Source organism: Lissotriton vulgaris, chromosome 8, assembly GCF_964263255.1.
Source record: "Lissotriton vulgaris chromosome 8, aLisVul1.2, whole genome shotgun sequence".
Classification (NCBI taxonomy): Eukaryota; Metazoa; Chordata; class Amphibia; order Caudata; family Salamandridae; genus Lissotriton; species Lissotriton vulgaris.
This window is the reverse complement of record NC_141696.1, coordinates 328,775,387-328,789,889: the sequence shown is the minus strand read 5'-3', so window position 1 is coordinate 328,789,889 and position 14,503 is coordinate 328,775,387. Positions and strand designations below refer to the sequence as shown.

The following is a 14,503-nucleotide window of genomic DNA, read 5'->3' as shown; positions in this document are numbered from 1 at the left end:
GTTTGATATGCACAAGGAATGTACTCTTTCAAATTACTCCTTGTTGGCATTACTATTCCCTAGAGAAAGTTTAGCTTCCGCCACCGATAGCCGAGTAGGAGATTTGGTACATTTTTCTTTATTGCTCTCTGGGTACAGAGATTGGTTTAATATGCAGCTTTTGAATTTAGGAGGCGAGTTCGTCTGAATCACCTCCTTATGGTTATGAAAAGCAGTTTGGACGTCAGGCGCAGATTTTGTTTTAACAGCTTTGTTTGCCACATCCTGAAAGTGGCGTCACTTGGGTGGGGAACTAGAAGGGCTGGTGCCCACCTGTAACTGTTCACCTCCACCACCCCCTTGGGGACAACTACTAGGTGACGGCTACAGCTGGAAACAAGCATTGTCAAAGCCAATAAATTGAGTAGTCTACCTTTTCCTCGCTCTTCTTTTCCTCTCTCATTGCCCTTCATTCCAATCCCTCTCTAGACTATCCCTCTCTCCTTTTACCTCCTCTGCCACTAATTTTCTACTCACTCATTAATTCTCCCTCGCATGTCTAACATCTTCCTGCTATTTAAATGGCCCCTCCTTTCCATACATCTCTTAACAACTACCAAATTCATTGTGCACAATTGCAGAGTCACAGTGGATGAATGCGGGCCAAGCGGATGTGAAGGCCACCAAGTGTCTTAATATCAGCATTAACTGACAACAATGATGTGGTAGGGTAACTTCTGCACACTATTGTGTCAAGTATTTAAAAAATAAAGTCCAAATTGCTGCTCCAGGGGTGTGAAACGGACACTTCATGCTTCCAATTAGGAGATAAGCTGCCCTCAGTCACATTAAAAAATAATCCCAAGCCCCACTGTTTAAATCACAGATCTCCACAAAGAATTGATGTAGATATGTCCTCCAGGAATGCACAATTATTTGTGGTAGCTTGTGCCAAATTGAGATCTGATATCCCCTTCTCCAATTTGTCTATCTCTTGTATTCATTTCACAACCTTCTTGTCTGCGTTTTCAATTAGTATTTTCATTAGATTTATAGAGTTACTAATAAGTTCTTTCTCCCATAATAACAAAAGATCTTCATCAAGATCAAAAGTGTGGGAGTAAGCAACCTTAACGCAATATCAGAGGCTTAATAGGATCCCACTGGGTCTCTGCTTTCAAATATTCCCCATCTACGATGATAATGATGAAGATCATTTGTATGGGAGAAAGAACAAATTAATTAATCTAATGAATATATGGATTGAAAACGCAGACAGAAGGTAACCAAAATAAATCAAGAGATTGACATTTTAGAGAAGATCATAATTTGGCAGAAGCTACCAAAAAGAGTTATGTAATCTTGGAAGACATATCTACATCAACTCTTTCTGGAGATCTGTGATTTGAAGACAGGGGCTCGGGATTATTTTTGAATCAGCATTAATTGAACTGGGCAACGTTCTTAAAAGACAAAAACTAAGTAAGCAGGCATCTACCTGTCAGAGTGCATGAAAAACACTAAGCTGAAAGTTTTCATGTGGCAATAATCAGCAGCAGGAACCAGCCCTTCTCTGACCGGCCCAGCAGGTTTGTCAATGTACGCAATACAGTCTGGCTGTCTGTCCTAAGGGCGCTACAGACTTCACATACCTGTCCCCACCCTCCTCTCAGTCCTGTACACTATCTGCCTAAATTTAGGATCTTGTAGAAGCGAAACCGAACACAGTGCAGCCTAGGGGTGGGGGATGCCCTGGCTTAGACTAACTATGTTTTTTGTGCCTTGTTGGTCACATTTCATCAGAATCGCAGAATCTTTCCTATTTCACTACGTTTTTCGATCAGCCACGTTTTTTGCAGTGTTTATACAATTGTATTGATATAATGAGGACATTAGAAACTCAATTACTAAACGGAAACTGGGAGATTAGAGTAGTCATTATAAAATAAATGATGCTTCTTATTATTTGAACATCTTTCAAATTGTATCCATTCATTTGTTCTTATTTTAAAAAGGTGTCTTTAGTGTGTTTAACCTGGCTCCTCTAGGAGCAATGGAACACTCTATATAGAACACTCACTGCTGCAAGCGCCTCTCAAACATGATGTGCTTGTCATAGAGCAGTTTCGAGCATATGCTTGGGGGCGGGGTTCAGTTACATCCTAGTCATGGTATAAACCTCTCCAATTTGGACCTTGTTACCAACCTCGACAAACACTGAAAAATCAAAGGTGATGGTACTTAATCAAAAATCAAAAAGGCATGCACTCCAATGGTCTCTCCAAGACAAAAAAATGGAAACAGTTCAAGAATACAAATATCTGGGCATACATTTTGACTCAAAAGGATCCTTCAAGCAACAACTAACAACAATAAGGAACAGAGGGATCTCATTGGCTTTAGCATTAAAAAACATGAAAAATAAAATAGCGGGCCCAAATTTAATCCCCTTGCTAAACATATTTCGTGCGAAATTGCTGCCGTCAATTACATATGGCAGCGAATGTATGAGAGGAAAGGATGAGACCATCTTAGACAACGTGGTCAGTAAAACATTGCGAATATTATTTGCGCTTCCTCTATACACTTCGCCAGCACACCTAAGGCTCGAGTTTGGCCTACAGAAGCAGCAAATTGCACGTAAAGGTGCATATGCAAAATGCTGGCATAAAGTAAAGAATGCAGAAACAGACTCTCTGAATGCCCATCTTTGGAAAGAACTGGAAACAAACAAGGACTCCCCTGCAATGATTTACCTCCAAGCAGCCATAAATTCTCTTGCGCTAAGAGATCTCTGGGACTCGAGTTGCACACACAATTGCTTTAAGCGTCTGGTCAATAAATGTGTGAAAATAATTTCCTTGGAGGAGGACAAAACAGCACTAACCAAGAGGTCTCATGGGTGGTTTGTGATTCAAGGCTACACCAGCGCCTCACCACAATCATACCTTAGCACCGGCTTTTCAAGGAAGGCGAAGGAAGACTTTTTGCGGTTGAGGATGGGGGTAATACCATCTCAGCCACATCTTGCCCCCTGGATGCGCCTGGACTGCAACCCCAAGTGTAGGCTTTGCGAAAATGCTAAGGACGACGTTCTGCATCTGCTGTGTAGTTGCAAAGCTCTAGATAGTATCCGAAAGAGCTTACTAACACAGCTTTGGAATCAGAGACGTGTGCGAACCCGTAGACAAGCTCTGTTGATGAGCTTTAAGGGAGAAAATATTCAACTAGCATGCAGGCTAGTGCGCTTTATGAAATCAGTCAACATAGCCCTAAACTCAGCAGTTAGTAATTAAATTTGTCGCATTGTGAATGGCTTCCGCTCTCAGACTATTTCCCTTAGAAAATCAAAGTCACAATCGATCGTGAAAGACTTTTTCCAACGTATAGTACTGTACTTCCCGCAGGGTTTTTCTCTCACCTTTTTAACTCTTCTAAATGTCTTTTTTTTTTTTTTTACAAATTGCTTTTTAAAGGCTTTATTCATGTACTTTTCTTTTTCTTGTTTTTACTGCCTAATTGCAAAGATTTTAATTAATCATGCAATAAAAGATTATTATTATTATTATTATTAAGACAAGCGGTGGAAACCTAACAAACAGTCACACTTGGCCACTTAAGATGTGAGAAAGAAAACAGACAAAAGAAGAACTAATTAACTTACCAGAATGGAGCAGAGAACTCCGATTACAAAGCATGCAATAAAACCTTTCAGTCTTGTGCCCCAGCTTAAGGATGTTGCATCAATCACCTATAAGACAAACACCAAAAACAGAGATTTGCTATAAGGAATTGATTAGTTCCCTTCAAATTCTTGCAATGGCCCAAATTACAATGACATAATTGATCAAAGGCATTAGGAATAAGTGACCCGAATAGAGACTGCTTTACATTACCTGGTAAATGTATGTTCCACGTCTGATTGCCCTCATGAAAGGGCCATAATGCATGAAGGTCAATTAGACAAAACGTTGGGGAAAAAAGCTAATAAAAATAATGATACTTGATCACAGTTTTTCTCTTTTTAAGATGTAATTTTGAACCCAGAGAACAAAGCCAAAACTAATACGTGGAGTGGAAGTTATAATCCCTTTAACAAAGAAATCTGTGTATGCTTTATGCGGTAGAGGCTTGCTTTAGTGTAAAAGAAGAAAACAGGACAATAGCAAATCTTCAAACTATTCACATAATATTGGATAGAATGTGGTAACATTGAAAGTTAGAAAGGAGGTGATGGGACCATTAATGACTTACCTTTATGCAACATTAATTTCAGTATAGGTATATAAACACTGGAGAAGTGCATGAAAATGTTATCTGTGAAACAAAAAGAATTCCCTGCACGCTAACAATCTAAAATGCCAACCTAAAAATAGTAATATTCTGTTATTCTTTGCCTAAGATGTATCTTGGCTTGTGTATGTTGTCCGGCATAAGCATGTTAGCTTCCCTGTGCCATTTAGACAAAATCTTGAGGACAAGACCTAAACTCACATGAAGCAGCATCCTACCTGCAAAGATGAGAAGGCAGGGATCCTGAAAGACCTAAGACCCCCATCCACGTTTAGATAAGCTTCTGGTTTAGGTAATGGCAACCACAAACAAGCATTTGCAATGCAACCGGTCTTGCATTTGCTGGAGTTAAAGCTATTGGCGCAGTAAATGACAATGTCTTTTACCCATTTGTATGTATGTGGACTGAGTTGGCAGGCACCAACTATTGTGTGGCTTAAAGCGCTTTAGCAATCGTTTTTTTTTATTTAAACCAAAAAGACACTTGGAGGCCAGCACACAGAGGAAGCAAGAGTGAGGCTCAGAAGATATAGGAATAATGGCTATACCTTTTACCCTGGAGTATGCTAGTTATACTTAAGTAGTTTTATGTGGAAACAATAAATGATGCAAATAAATGTGCAATATCACTGCCATCAAATTTTGTTTATCTGCATAGCAGATGAGCTTAAGGGACTGTCATGAAGACATGGGACTGCTAACCTGCACAGCAGAGTAGTGAAACTGCAATAATGATGGCCAACGTAGTCTATAAAACAGCATTATGAGATGGATGGATGGGTAGTCGGCAAGCTTTTCCTGCCAAGTGGCCTCAATTATGTGTGCTGCCTTCGGTGAGTACTAGGATTCTAGCAACAAGAATAGCAAATAGCACTGTAGGACTTGTAGCGTCACTTTTTTTTTTCAATCACTGCAAGAATGTGGTGAGTCACAATTTAAAATAAAAACATATATAAAGTTACGGGTAACAGCAGGTACCACACTATAAAGCATTATTTAATATTGATTAAGTTGCTCTTAAATCGGCAATATTAATACTTTATAGAGAAATAGAATACCATTCTTGTGGAAAACTGTAAAAGAAAGTTAAATTGGATGTGTCAAAAACAAACAAGTTGTGAATTTTGTTTATAGATTGGTATAATTCTGCTTAAAATAGTTCATTGCCAGCATGTAATAATTGTAAACCGCTGACTGAGGCTAACCGAGGTATAGCCAGAGCCACTGGAATTACACAGCAGCAGAGAGCCAATTTATGTAGCAGGGCTGACTAAATTAAGTGGCAAGAAAAGGAAAATGTGGCGCCACGGAACGATCTAAGCAGCAGCAGTAGTAGTGGTGGTTTCGCTAGATGCCACGATGGCCTTCGACACCATAGAGTGGCTGTATCTGTTTGCAGTCTTGGCTAAGATGGGATTCGGGCCCGGCTTCATCGGGTGGGTGCACCTATTGTACATGGAGCCTTACTGCAAGTTGAGGTCAACAATAAAAAAAACGCTGAGCCCGGGGGCTCGGCAGGGTTGCCCACTGTACCCCTTACTTTTTGCCCTTACCCAGGAGCCATTGGCAGCGTGGATTCGTAGAGATCCAGTAATACGGGAACTGAAGTGGGCCGACATGGGAGGAACGCATTTTTCTTTATGCGGACAACATTTTGCTTGACCTTGCATCCCCCAAGTCATCACTCCACAGAGTACTTAACATCTTTACCAACTTCGGGAAATACTCTGGGTACACAATTAACTAGAGCAAATTCCTAATATAGGTCGTCAGTGGCGAGCCACCCCCACTACTGAGAGGGTGTCCCAAGCCAGAAGCGAAAGAGGGCTTCTAATATTTGGGAATATATATTACAACTGACCCCAGAACTAGTTATGAATGCAACCTGCAGAGATGAGGCGAGATGTGGCCACCTGGAAGACTCTAGCTGTTAGGAAGGGCAGTGCTGTTCAAAATGATTCAGCTTTCTTTATGCGCGCAATAATTTCCCAGACCCGGTCCCGGCGAAGTATTTTAAAGAGGTAGAGAGTCTTCAGAGGTAACTGCTTTGGGAGGGTCGCCCTCGTATAGCCTTTCCTAAATTAGTTTCGAGTTGGTATGACGGGGGAAATCGGACTTCCCGACATTAAAAAATACTACTGGGCGGCCCACATGGCTGCTGTTAATCAGTGCACGTACCTTCACTGGGATGACCCAGGTTAACGGATGGACAAATGGTTGCTAACGGGGGTTAACTATAATATTGCCCTTTATTCAAAGCCCAAGAAATTTCCCCCAACGGGACCAAGCATTCAGTACAAGTGTGGCATGCAGTCCACAGAAACCTGGGGTGGGAACAGAAGCTCATGCAGGTTACTCCTTTGTGGGACTCGGAGCAGTTAGGCACCCAGAGAAGCTTGAAGGGTTTTGACAAATGGAACTTGATTGGGATCACAAAAATTGGCGACCTATGGAAGAAGGGAGAAGTGGTCTCATTTGCCACCCTGCAACGAGAATATTTGCAGATGAGGCATGCACTAACATTGCAGTTGCCAAAGGGAGAGCCTCCCCCAGAGTCCTCACAGTTGGAAGATAGGTTGCTCGATGGGTACCTGCAAACAAAAGCGGTGTCCCCGACTTAGAAGAAACTGAATAATAACGCCCCAGATCCTCTCAATCTGCTCCAGGAGAGCTGGGAGATGGGCTGGAGCTTGATGATGAAGATTGGCAAGAGGCAGTGGCCTCCCCAAAAGAGGTGACAATCTCCTCCAGACTGCGGCTGGTCCAACTGAAGATCGTCCATAGAATTTACATCACTGGGGCTCGGCTAGTCGGCAGGGCAGATGATGGCATGTGCAGAAGACAATGTAGCCAGGCTGGTACGTTTATACATATCTTGTGGGAATGTGCGTACATCCAGAGATATTGGAAGGGGGTTCATGACTGTATTGGTGAGGTCCTCGGACTAGAGATGGGAACTGAGGCCAAAAGATGTCTTTTGAATGTCTAGGAACCTACTGACAAACAGAAAAGACAGAATATGGGTCACACTGGGCTTAATGGTAGCTAAAAGGAACCTGGCTAGGCTGTGGGAGGAGGGGGGGGGGGTACCACCCAAATTGGAGGCGTGGAAAGCTGACATGGATTGGTGTATGATAAGGGAAAATATTGTTTATGTTGCGAGGGGATGCCCAAAGAAATGGAATTCTATTGGGAGTAAGTGGAATAATTATCGTGGTAATGTGTGTCCCCCCAACTGTCCCCTCTTTAGAAGATTCCATCACGCCATAGCTTATGCTATGCTATCGTACCATGTGGAGTACTGTATAACAGTGAACTGTATTAATGTAACTGTGAAATATGACCTACCCCATCAAATTGTGTACAAAATGTCATCTCTTTGCTGTTTAATAAAAATATTTTTTTTTTAAAAAGAAGCAAATTATGCATCACAACAAAGCATGTCTGCAAACTCAAGCAGGGTTCTCACAGCAGAATCAAGCCACTAGTAAAATATGTGAGTGGGCACAGCATCACCAGAGGCATATGGGAAAAGAAGACTAAGGGCCAAGGTGTGCGACTACAAGCCATGTAATGCTGAGAAAAAATGTTACATGCCAAACATGTGGTGACTCTTCTCCAGCTTGACTGTCATTTCCAAGGCACTGGCCAACCACCTGTCTGATTTACCAACATGCTAGTCGTCTACTAGATTTCACTAAAGTTCAGTAACTTTTACCTTCACAAAGTCCTAAACAAGGTTCAGAATAATGCAAACTTCAAGTCAGTGCTGAAGCATTTGGATGGTTCGAACTCATTCTTCACAAAAGATTGTTGTCACTAAAACACCAACATACTAGTTCATTTGAGAAACTAATTTTCTAACGCATATATATAATTAAAAGAGTGCTTAGTGATTAAATATGCATTGAAACTGTGCCAATCAAGTGGTTTATTTGCCCGTTCTGCCTTTCCTACAGAAGTCAAGCCCATACCAAATGTTTCTACAACATGCCATTATAAAATACTGAAAGCTGTCTACCAAAAAAAGGTTTGAAGGTATATTTTCCCTTCAGGAAGCCTCAATACTCGCGTGACACTCCAGGTACGGCCATCCGCCTCTACTGTACAGGATAGTGTTACCTTTACCACTGGGCTGTTACACATCTACTGACAGTGATGCTTGGGCACGAGCCATCACACACAAATTAGAACGTGCGCTGCAGGTTCAACGTGCAACATTGTAACACAGCCAGCGCGCCTCTGATTGTGCCCGCTGATTCCAGGCGCTTGACTGTGCACCGGAATGAATACACTATGTAGACGATTCCAGAGTTAAAATAAAGAGAGAGTCCAATGTACAGTACATTCCATAAGCATCGATCTACGTGTGCAGTATTACACCTGGCATTCTACATAAACTGTTAAGTTGCTGAAGTTTAAATATGTGGCTCAAAGCAAACCCAGTATACTTGTTTTCATTGCCTGCTGCATTGCCCCAAGTTCGCATTATCTCCTGATAATTGTTGATCTTGTGTAATGTTCTCATCCTTCTTTCTGTCCCAGGTGGTTGTCAAATTCATTCATTGTGAATTTACATGTGATCTTAAAGGGAAACCATACTGACCTGACACGGTGGTACCATTTAAAGCACATATATAGTTGTGTTATAACAGGAAATTCGGCGTTTTCATTGCAATGATTGCTAAGTCACACTGAATCTGGTTTCGATTTGTAGGAGTACCAAACCTTTTCCATACCTGGCGGAGACACTTCACAAACTTCACAAACAAGGTGCAGGAGGAGTCGTGCCGACCTACGCCACGCCAGACAGCATCACCTTCAGCGACCGCCATCACCAGGCACGCCACCGCCGCTCCGGGACTCCAAATCCCGGCAGCCTTTGCGGCGGTGGCGCGTTCCCTGACGCGCGATTAAGGCGCCAGGAGGGGCTTTAAATTCAGCAAGCCCTCAGTGGAGCGGGGGGAGTCAAACCTTTTCCATACCCGGCGGAGACACTTCACGAACTTCACAAACAAGGTGCAGGAGGAGTCCTGCCGACCTACGCCACGCCAGACAGCATCACCTTCAGCGACCGCCATCACCAGGCGTTCCCTGACGCGCGATTAAGGCGCCAGGAGGGGCTTTAAATTCGGCAAGCCCTCAGCTCCGCGGGACGCGAGCGGGACGCCCGGGGCTAAGCCCGGGCAAAGGGCGGGCCCTCTGTGGCCCTCATCGGCCAGAAGAGGCTGGGCTGGGCCACCCCCCCCAAAGTCATCCAAGGCATCTCGCTAACTAGGTAACTACCTATGCCCTAAATTATTTAGCTAAATCAACCTATTGCCATTGCACCCTCTTTCGACATACTATGAGGAAGCCAGTTAAAAAGCCTAAGATGCCCACACTAAGATCAAGTACAAAACCGAAAGCGGATCTCCCACAACCATTACCAACTCTAACTGCCATTGATAAGATGCTGAAACAAACTATAGGGGCGGTATCTAATGCCATCGCAAACACGGAGAGAAGGTTGTCTCTACCACCCGTGACTATCGTCCAAGACACACAGGAAGCTCTTATCAATCTATCTGCAGCCTCCCTAGACTCCGCAGATGACCCTGACACTAGCTTGGCTATTACCCCCTCCTCTTTCGTCGATCTCCCATGCGCCCAGGCTCCCACCGAAATCAGTAGGGAGCGAACGGACTCACAAACTAATAACAATAAGAGGAAATCAAACACCACAGAAAATAATTGGCCTAGGGAAGGCTCGAAATGCGGAGGAAAAAAAGGCCAAACTAAAACCAGAAACCACAACTTGGTGACGCCTATAAATCCACCCACACCAGGAATACCCTGTTGGATCACCAACATGGTGGCTGACCTTAAAACGGATCTAGAACACTCCATCACTGTGCTGATAAAACCTCTTATAGCCAAGATCGATAGGCTAACATCTCTCGTAAACAACAAGGGTGTTGGCCCTAAAGGCCAACCAGCACAAGATGGTGCCTTAATAACAACAAAACAGGATGGGGTCTTATCCAAAAAACCAACTAAAGACAAGGTCAACCCAACAACAGATATGGCACCAAATAACCCCCCCAGAGCCCCACAAAAGAACATAAAAGACACACAAAAGGTCATTTCTACACCGAACACAGGTAAGACCAACAAACAAACAATTTCCGAGACAAATAAACTATCCCACGGATCTGCTCCAACACCACTTGGAAATAATGTTCAAACTTCTAAAGTGAACTCCAAGACTTATCCGACCCCATCTGCAAATACTAAAGAAAATAAAACAGCAACCCGTTTCAGGACAATTAATCTCCCACCTGAAGCTTTACCCTTCGTAGTTGTGCTAACAGGAGTCCCACCTTTAAGAGAGGGCAAAAGGGAAACACAAGTAGAGTTAAAAACAAATGTGCCCAGTGGCTACAAATACATAGACCACTACCCCCCAACATTCACGGAGAGATTCTCTCAGTAAGAAGGGGGGAGTGGATCGGTAAAGGTACAAAGACAATAGCAGGGGATATAATTACGGTGAACTTTAGAGACATTGCAGCAGTTAACTTTATTTGCAATGCCCCCCTAGTTGTACCCACTCACAAATTCACCCTGTACACTTATCCTACTTCTACCCCTTCGCACCTCAGAGACCTATGCAGAGCAATAGACCCCCGATGACTAGAATCCCCCAAATGGATCCCCAATACAGACCGACCCAGTGGCAAAGGCCATATTATGTCACCCCAAATTAAGATCCCTTTCTAATGCAGCACGCACACTGGAACAGGTTCAGCGTACTTGAAGAGGTCGATTGACATGCACGGGGAAAGCAAACTCCTAAACATATAAGGCCGAGGGAGGTAGGACTGTTGACAATACGAACGGGAATGGGGGTTGTGAACAGGTCAGAACCCGTTCTTAGCAAGGGAGGCGGTAATAAGTCTCCTAAAACAAGCAGGGGAAGAGGCGACCTGACAAAAATCCCAGAGCACAGGATAACTACTGAACAGAGTAGATTAGCTATCCACTGCAGCCTACAACCCAGTCTTGATACACCAACTAAAGAAGAAGACCAGGCAGTGTTCCCATCAAGAGGCCTAACAGGACACCCCAAGGAGGATACTTACGAAAATCTACAAATTGTATCCTGGAACATAGCAGGATTAGCGGCCAAATTCGAATCCCAAGAATGGCTCAGCTATATAAATAAATTTCAAATCATATGCCTTCAAGAAACATGGGTTACTGAACCAAATGACTATAGCCTAGAGGGTTACAAAAGTTTTTTTGTTCCGGCCAGAAAGGTATCCTCAGGGAGAGCTAGTGGGGGACTTGTAATATATGTTAACCTACATATCCAGGGCACTTGGTCAAACCTTAACTGGGTCTCACACAACTTACAAGTAGTAAGGTTTCTCTCCAAAAGACTAAACCTTTTTTTAGTTAACTGGTATAACGCTGTTGGTACGATGGAAAAGGGAACAGCTGTAAATGAACTGGACTCTTGTCTAGAAAATCTGAATTCCTTAAATAAGACACCAAACCCCCCAAGTCTAATACTTTTGGGGGATTTTAATTGTCACCTTTGCGATAAATTAAAACCCTTTAATAAAGACTGGTCAAGATGCACCATAGTGAAAGGGCCACATTTCACTCATGCAAAAGAGGGATGGCACCTCGAGAGACTAACGAAAAGGCACAATCTGATCCAAACTCTAGATCTCGCGGAGTTGGGCGAAAAAGGAGAATTAAACCCAACATACAGAGGCAGAGGCTGCCATTCTTACATTGACTATATCCTAGTCTCGCCCACACTAAAAAGAAACATCAGTAAAATCATAATAGATGCAAGCATCTTCAGTGATCATAACCCGGTGATACTCACAACAAAAGGGTTTGATTTTAAATTAGGCCCAAAGAGAACTGACATAATAGAAAAGGCAGTGGATCAAGGAAGGAGAATTAAATGGGCCAGGATTGATGGGGACAGATTTTATAAAAGACTGATAACAGAGGGCTTAAAAGCAATAAACACATGCCTTGAGCCCAGCGCGGAAGGAGTCCTGGTGGTCAGGGCATTTGAAGAAATTGCGACCCACGTAAATAATCTCTTGAAGACTTCTGGAACTAGCAAAGTGCCGTTGGTTTGACTCTCTTTGTACCAAGGCTCACAAAAAATTGAAACTTAGCCTCCATGCCAAACCAAGGGATAAGTTCACAGTAGCACAGAATAGAGCAAATACAAAAAAGCTCTGAAAACACGCAAACAAAGTCTACAAATTCAAGCCTGGGAGGACCTAAAGGACGCTGCAGAAAGGAAAGACACTTCAAGCTTCTGGAAAGTTATTAATTCCCCATGTTTCCAGGACCAAGGAGCACCAAAAATAATGAATATCATCTTGCCAGAACAATGGCAGAACCATTTTCAGAGTCTTTACAACCATACAAGACATTCAATTCAGGGGACGAACCAAGGAGGACACAGCCGGCTAAATTGGACTTTTCCCTGAAAGAAGTTGAAATGGGAATAGCAGGGCTCAGCAAAAATAAAGCACCCGGCCCGGATGGAATTCCACCCGACCTATTCCTAAGTAAACCCGAGCTATGGGCCCTGTTGCTCACTAGGGTTTTGAATGAGGCAGTGGTGGCAGGACTGCCTCGTTCTTGGTCAACAGCAACCATAGTTCCGATTTACAAAAAAGGGAATCGCGACGACCCTCAATGCTATCGCCCCATTTCACTCATTGATGTGACTGCAAAAGTATTGGGGCGAGTTATCTTACACCGTTTGCAAGATTGGGTAGAGGAGCACCAGGTCTTTTCGGATATCCAATATGGTTTCAGAGAGGGCAGATCCACCACTGACCAATGTTTGAACTTATATCTTCTGAAAGCAAAATATACCATCGCTGGCAAGTGGTCCATTTATATGGGGTTTATGGACCTTTCCGCGGCTTTCGACCGCGTAAACAGAAGAAAGATCTGGTCCCTGCTGACAGAACTAGGAGTGGATCAACCCCTTGTGGATACCCTGCAATCTTTACACTGGAACACATCTGCAAGCGTGAGGTATAACCAAGAGGGGAAAAAGACCGACCCCTTTGCTTGTACCAGTGGAGTGAGGCAGGGTTGCATCCTCGCGCCTTTTCTCTTCTCCATATATATCAACTCTCTGGAAAAAGATCTCCTGAAACTAAAGGTGGACTCACCCCAAATTGGTCATCGTGCAGTGCCGGTACTACTTTACGCCGATGACGCGGTAATGCTAGCCAGAACCCCTCTAGGATTACAAAAGCTGATTGACGGCTTTGTCGAGTTTATGGACAAGCTGGATTTAGCGACAAACTTGGAAAAATCCTACAATATGTCATCAGGGCAATTGAAAAAAGGGAACTTTACCTACCACATTGGGTCACATAAAATGGATCAGGTTAAGACTTTTTCATACCTGGGGGTACTGTTCGATAACCATCTTAATTTCAAACCTCTGGCGGAGAAACACGCAACGAAATTGGCAGCGTCAGTAGGAGCCATCATGGGGTACGGACAAAGACTGGGAAGGTGGTCCCCAGAGCAAATACTAACCCTGTATAGGTCAATTTGCTGTGCGAAGGTAACCTATGGTGCAGAAGTATGGGGCTTCATAGACAACAAAGCACAGCAAATACAGATAGAAGAAAATACATTTCTGAGAAGAATCCTGAAAGTGCCCCAGAGTGTCCCGGCCTACATTACCCATGAGGAAGTGGGAGAACCTTTTATAGAAGACCGGATTAAAATCAAACCTCTCCTGGCATGGGTCAAAATATGGACCAACCCCGAGGCGGCCTTAACAAGACAAATTTTATTGGATTGCCTCAAACGTGATAAAGGTTACAATATACCCTGGTTGAAGTACGTTAAGAACTCATTAGCAGAGATTGACTGTATAAACTTCTTCACATCCCCAGAATCTCTATAACTGCCGAGAGCAAAACTATGGTAAAAAAACTTTTTCCTGAACGGCTACGGATAATTAGGGTTGAGAAGGAAAGTCACAATTCCACTGTCTTATCTTATTGCAAACTTACAGCGAAGCAAGGAATGGAACCATACTGGAGGGTCATGTATAATGCTCAGGATCGTTATTTCATGACTCGCTTTAGAATTAACATGCTCCACCATCTATTCGCGGTTCCGGCTGGGTTCACTCACACAGTGGAAGAGAAGGGTACCTGCGGCTGCGACAACAGGT

The 14,503-nt window shown here is 43.3% G+C and overlaps 1 protein-coding gene across 1 annotated transcript in view; it reads right to left on the bottom strand.

Moving 5' to 3' along the window:
- The window catches only part of SFT2D2 (SFT2 domain containing 2), a 136,059-nt gene that overhangs the window by 61,303 nt on the left and 60,253 nt on the right, over positions 1-14,503 (bottom strand). The window contains exon 2 of the mRNA XM_086934087.1: positions 3,644-3,730. Coding sequence (XP_086790213.1) covers positions 3,644-3,730 — 87 coding nt within the window. The remainder of the gene's footprint in view (positions 1-3,643; positions 3,731-14,503) is intronic.